General features: G+C 42.6%; 1 protein-coding gene across 1 annotated transcript in view; it reads left to right on the forward strand.

Annotated features, from left to right (window-relative positions):
- LOC138952596 (protogenin-like) overlaps positions 1-2,314 on the forward strand; it is a 40,092-nt gene extending 37,778 nt beyond the window's left edge. Inside the window, exon 15 of the mRNA XM_070324287.1 lies at positions 2,240-2,314. Coding sequence (XP_070180388.1) covers positions 2,240-2,314 — 75 coding nt within the window. The remainder of the gene's footprint in view (positions 1-2,239) is intronic.
- Positions 2,315-6,592: the final 4,278 nt, after the last annotated feature.

Consider the following 6,592-nt stretch of genomic DNA (forward strand, 5'->3'; position numbering starts at 1 on the left):
GTATAGACTACATTACTGCCAGATCAATCATTTGCATCTGTTTGCCATTGCTTATTAATTTCTAATTGACAATTGTTGTTCGACTGAAAGAGCGACCATTTTTTTCTTTTTCTTTTTTCTTTTAATTTTGTATTACAAAGTTCTAGTATACATATGGCTTGATGGTTGATATGAAGAATGTTTTGATTGTGTGTGACTCTCACCAATTTCTTATCTTGCTATTTGGAATAAGCGTGTGCTGCGTGTGTAGCATTATGCGTTTGTTGACTGTTCTTTTTTAAAGATTTTCTTCACTCATGAGCCTTTTGTGATGAGCTGTTGAGTACAGCGGAACCCCCCCCCCCCTTTTTAAGACCCTCCAATTTAAGACTTCTTCCATTTTTGGACCCTGTTTTCTTAGTCTTTCTATTCATAATCTCTGTAAATTTAAAAAAAATAATAAATAAATAAAAAATAAAAAAAATAAATAAATAAATCCCTGCGCTTAGAACTGTACCCACGGAATACGCGCGATATTAACAGCTATTGTGTTTTCAGCGTAGCAATAGGGCCCGATATTTAGACGAGACAAGTATAATGCCGACGAGTCGAAGACGAGTCGGATTATACTTGTTCGAGTCTAAATATCGGACCCTATTGCTACGATGAAAACACAATAGCGTTTATATAGCTATTCTGACATTAAATTCTGTGTTAAAATCATGTTTTTGTCAGCAACAAGTACCAGAATGGTCCATGTCCTTGATTGCAGACGACGGTTCCCTTTCCGCATGAAGCCACGGAAATAACCGAACATTGAAAAACCCACGGACATGTATTACGGAGAAAACTCGAGATAACCGGATGTTTAGCATTGTTATATCTTTTAGTTAGATAGATTGCACACAGTCCATGCATCCAATGATACAAATAGATTTGATGGGAGTTCGTCCAGGTTTATTGTAGCCTGCAGCCATGTTGGAGTACACAATGCAAACGTGTCACGTGGTACTGTGACGTCATGTAATTATGCATACATGTACACACATAGGCCTATATGTTACATCCCCCTTTTCCAGTTAACAAATAAATTTGTTGCACATACAACTTGAACTCACAACTTAAAACTCACACACTATCAATCATCCCAGGGCCGGACTAGGCAAAGAGGGGGGGGGGGGTTGCCAGTGGTGGCCCAGGGGGATGTCCCCCCTGGCGGCAGGGGCGGATCAGTTCATTTTATGGGTGGTTTTTTTCAAAAGTATATTGTGAAGATATGGGTGTGAAGGCGCAAAGCGCCGAGCCGACGGCGCAAAGCGCCTAGCTTGCTAGGGGGGTCCGGGGGCATGCCCCCCCGGAAAATTTTGAAAAAAAGGATGCAAAATGGTGCAATCTGGTGCATTCTGAGGATGATCATTACCAGTTTCAGGCAGCAGATTTTGTCACTGATTAATACCCCAAAAATTGAAACTCAATGTAAAATAAAGAAATGCATGCCTCATTCAATATTTTTATTTTTTGGCTGGGGGGGGGGGGGGGGTACGGAAACCCTAGAACTCCCCTCCCCCCTTGTTGTGGGGGTCAGGGGGCAAAGCCCCCTGAAGCTGATGGGTAGGTCATATTCTGAGATAGGAAAATGGTCGCTCCTTGCATGAAACGGCATAAAATAAGCAATAATAAAAAAAAAATTAAATAAGTAAGGTACATGTTTAGGCTAGGGGGGGGGGGGTTGCGCAACCCCCATAACCCCCCCGGTAGTCCGGCCCTGCATCCACAAACAATGTAAATAAAGTCCCAAGTAGTAATTCCAATAAACTTCACTTGGAATGTCCATGGATTCTTCAAATAAAATAAATGTTCATTGATGTCCTTGGAAAGTCACATTATTAGTCTCTTCATGTTCTGATTGTCCATTCACCTTTTACGGTGTGACCGATTGTCCTGAAAGTGAAACTTGAAGATTATAACACTCATAACATTTTACACAAAATCAATTAACATTGTCCTTTGCATTCACACGCATGATTGCACACATAATCTCCCATTTTCACAGGTATCCTCACAATTCTACCACTCCTGGTAGCTACAGGTGCTTTCGGAGTTTCCGCATGCATGTGGCTTGGTGCTTGTGTGGGTGTGTTGCTTGTCTGAGCTTTGCTTTTGATTGATGAGTGACTTGATTGCTTTTCGCACTGTGAGCTACTGTTTCTATCATCATTGTGATTAGTCATAGCTTGAGTTGTTTGGTTTTGTATGCCAGGAGTCTGTGACAGTGGTTTTTGCTTGCCAGGAGTCTGAGGCACTGATTTTTGCTTGTCAGGAGTCTGAGGCATAGATTTTTGCTTGCCAGTAGTTTGTGGCACTGAGTTTTGATTACCAGGAATCTGTGGCACTGAATTATTTCTCTCTGGCTGAGCAGTGTTTTTGATTGGTGTGTTTTCACTGTCTGATTTTGTGCTGACTTTTAGTAGGTCTCGCCTATTTCTCCTGTAGGTGCCAGAGTCAGTCTGTACAAGATATGATCTTGGTGTGTCTGTATGTTTTACAACTGTGGCTGGGCGCCACTTCCCTTTGTCACTGATGTACACCTTGTCATCTTTGTGTAGTGTTGGGAGTGACTTTGCTGTTTTATCATACTGTTGCTTTTGTCTGCTCTGTCTTTCTTTGAGTGTTTTCTTCACTTTGTGTGAGCCCTTGGTTTTTAGTCTGTCTGTGTTGATGTCCAGTCTTGTTCTCAGTTTTCTGTTCATGAGAATCTCTGCTGGAGATGGGAGTGTGCTACTGATAGGTGTGGTTCTGTAGTTTAGAAGCGCTAAGTAGACATCCTCCCCACTATCCTTTGCTTTTTGAAAGAGCTTCTTCAAAGTTTGTACCATCCTTTCAGCTAATCCATTTGACTGAGGGTAAGTAGGGCTTGATGTTGTGTGTTTGAATTCCCATTTGCGTGCAAATTTCTCACTCGAGTATTGTGGTCCGTTGTCTGATACCACTTCTTCAGGAATTCCCTGTCTGGCAAATATGGATTTCATGTGTTTTATCACTGTTTTGCTCTTTGTGTCAGGAAGGAGTGCGTATTCAACAAACTTTGAGTGATAGTCAGTTATCAGCAAGTAGTCACGGTCATTCCATGCGAACAAATCAGTCCCTACTTTTTTCCATGGTCTGTCTGGAATTTCATGACTGATCATTGGTTCTTTTTTCTGTTTGTTTCTGTGTTTGGCCCACACTGAGCATGAGCTGACTATGTCTTCTATTTGTGATGACATCCCAGGCCAAAAGAAAATGACTCTTGCTCTGTTTTTGCACTTTTCGATACCCAGGTGTCCTTCATGTATTCTACCCAGCATTTCTTTTCTCATAGATTTTGGAATGAGAATTTTGTCTGCTTTGAAAATGATGCCATCGATCACACTTAGTTCTTCATTGTATTGGAAATACTGTCTGATCTCAGCGTCAACTTGGTATTTGTCTGCTGGGAAACCTTTCAGAATTTGCTCTTTCAATTCTGGGTCTTTGTCTGTTTCTTCTCTCATTTCCTGCTTTCTGTTGTCTGCTACAGGTAAACTATTCATGAATGTGGCCACATGGATTTTCACCATTTCTTCATTTTCTGACCCTACCTGTGTGTCTGTTTTGACTGACGCTCTTGACAGTGTGTCTGCAACATACATTTCTTTGCCTGGTTTGTATGTGATGTTCAGATCATAGCGCTGTAGCCTCAACATGAGTCTTTGAATCCTAGGCGGACATTTGTTCAGTGGCTTTTTCCAGATGTTCTCGATTGGTTTGTGGTCTGTTTCAACCTCACACTGCTTTCCATAGATATATTGATGGAATTTTTCACAAGCGAACACTATGGCCAACGTTTCTTTTTCGATTTGTGCATAGTTTTGTTCTGCTTGAGTGAGTGCTCGAGACGCGTAGGCTACAGGTCTGTCATCCTGCATGAGTGCACAGCCTAACCCTACTGATGATGAATCAGCTGTGATTTTCACCGGTTTGTCTGTGCTGTAGTGAGCAAGTATGGGTGCTTTAGTCAGCTGCTTTTTGACTGCTTTGAATGCTTGCTCTTGTTCATGATTCCACTGCCAGCACACTTCTTTCTTGAGCAAAGTGCGCAGTGGTGCTGTGAGCTCAGCCATATTTGAGACAAACTTTCCCAGATAATTGACCATTCCCAAAAATCTCTGGAGGTCTGCCTTTGACTGTGGTGACGGCATGTTTTGTATGGCTGCTATTTTGTCTGGATCTGGTTTAATGCCGTCTTTGCCTATGATGTGGCCAATGTATTTGATCTCTGTCTGTGCAAACTCACACTTCTTTCTTTTGAGTGTCAAGTTGCGGTCATTTGCCCTTCTAAGTGCTGCATTCAGCGCTTCATCATGTTCTGTTTGGTTGCGACCCCAGATCAGAATGTCGTCGACCCAGTTGTCGACTCTTGGTATGTCACTGAACATGGCTTTGATGGTTTTGTGAAAAACCTCACTGGAACATGCCAGACCCATGGGTAGTCTTTTGAAAACGTACCGTCCGAAAGGTGTTTGCATACAGCACAGTTTTGAACTTTCTGCATCTAAAGGTATCTGCCAGAAACCATTCTGTGCATCCAGTTTGGTGAACAGTTCTGCACCTTCTAGCTGTGCTGTGACCTCATCAACTGTGGGCATCGCAAAGTGCTCACGCTTGATTGCCTTGTTAAGGTCTTTTGGGTCCATGCATACCCTTAACGTTTTGTCAGGTTTTTCCACCACCACCATGCTACTGACCCAATCTGTAGGTCCTTCTTGTGGCTCAATGACCCCTAATTTTTCCATTCGGTCCAACTCTTCTTTAATTCTCTCTCTGAGAGCGAATGGAACCTTTCTGGGTGGCTGAATGACAGGTTTGACTGATTCGTCAACAACTATGTGGTATTCCGTGCCCAAATTTCCCAGCTCCCCAAAGATAGTGGGAAAATCTTTGTCAACTGTGTCTGCGTCTACGCTGCAGATCTGTACGAGTCTCAGTAGTCTTGATGATGCAAGACCTATCAGCGCTGGTTGATTTGTGTCTACCACATAGAACTTTAACTCTTCACCCATCACATTCAGTGTACATGTGCCTTTAACACTGAGATTACCCCCTGTGAAACTGGTCAATCTAGTTTTGGTTTTGTTCAGAGAGGGCTTGTTGTGAAGACTGTTGTATGTGTGCAGTGGGAGCACATTTCCCTGTGCACCAGTGTCAACTTTGAACTTGACTGTGATGTTTTCTACATCTACTGTGACGAACAACTGATTGTCCTCTACACTGGTCAAATATTCCACTGCGTCAACATAAACATCATCATTTTCTGTGTCTGAACTGATTTCTAGTGCATCAACAAATATTTCTTGCTCTTCTGTCTCAGTGTCCTGTCTTTGCACTATGTGTATGTTGCTTTCTGACTCTGATTCTGACTCTGAGCTTGTGTATGAATCTGTGTCATCTTCATGCATGACATGTACATTTTTCTTACTGCTCCTACAGCAGGCTGCAAAGTGATTGAGCTTTGAACATTTCAAACATTTCATGCCATACGCTGGGCATTTCCCTTTGTCATGCTTTCTAGCACATCTGGTGCACACTACTCTGTCATTGCTAGAAGTAGTACTACTCTGAGTAGTTTTCTTGTCTTTGTATTTCTGAGAGTGAGAATGATGCTTTGACTTTTTGATCTTGTGTACCTTTTGGTCCTCTGTTTTGGTCATGATGTGTGCTTTGGCTCTTTCATGCGCCCTACATGTGTCAACACACTGCTGCAAAGTTAGGCCTTTCACTTCAAGCAATTTCTGTCTGACATCATCATCCTTCACCCCTACGACTATCCTATCACGGATCATTCTGTCTTCTTGGTTTTCAAAATTGCATGTTTTTGCAAGTTGTCTGAGGGCAGCAATGTATGTGTCAATGCTTTCTGATGTTTCTTGGACCCTATTGTTGAACACATAAGCCTCATACACTTCATTTGTCTCACCAACAAAGAAATCATCAAACTTTTTGATAACAGTGTCAATGTCATTCTTTCTTTCAGTGTTAGTGAATGAGAAACCATCAAACAGTTCATTGGCTTCTTCGCCGATACAAGTCATGAAAACAGCACACCTGTACTCCTTTGTCTCGTCCGACAATCTTGTTGCTACTTCGTAGTTGGTCCATGCTCTCTTGAAGCGTTTCCATTTGGTCTGCATACCACTGGACGACAACACAAGCTTGGAAGGTGGAGGAATACTGGATGAAAATCTGTGTGGTCTCCTCTCAGTACCACCAGCACGGTTGTGCTCCGCCGCCGGCTGTGCTTCGCCTTCGTGGTCGGACATTTTGTTTCACGTGTTCCACGAGTTATTTCCCTTGGTCCGCTGCCGGTACTTTTTCGGGAAAGTTCTTTTTCGCGCCCACTACAGTTGCGTTTTGACGGCAAACTGAAGCGTAGCTGAACCTCGTAGGCATCCAAAAGTGACTCCAACCCCCAGTTCTGACACCATGTTATATCTTTTAGTTAGATAGATTGCACACAGTCCATGCATCCAATGATACAAATAGATTTGATGGGAGTTCGTCCAGGTTTATTGTAGCCTGCAGCCATGTTGGAGTA

This window comes from Littorina saxatilis, linkage group LG17 (assembly GCF_037325665.1).
Source record: "Littorina saxatilis isolate snail1 linkage group LG17, US_GU_Lsax_2.0, whole genome shotgun sequence".
Lineage (NCBI taxonomy): Eukaryota > Metazoa > Mollusca > Gastropoda > Littorinimorpha > Littorinidae > Littorina > Littorina saxatilis.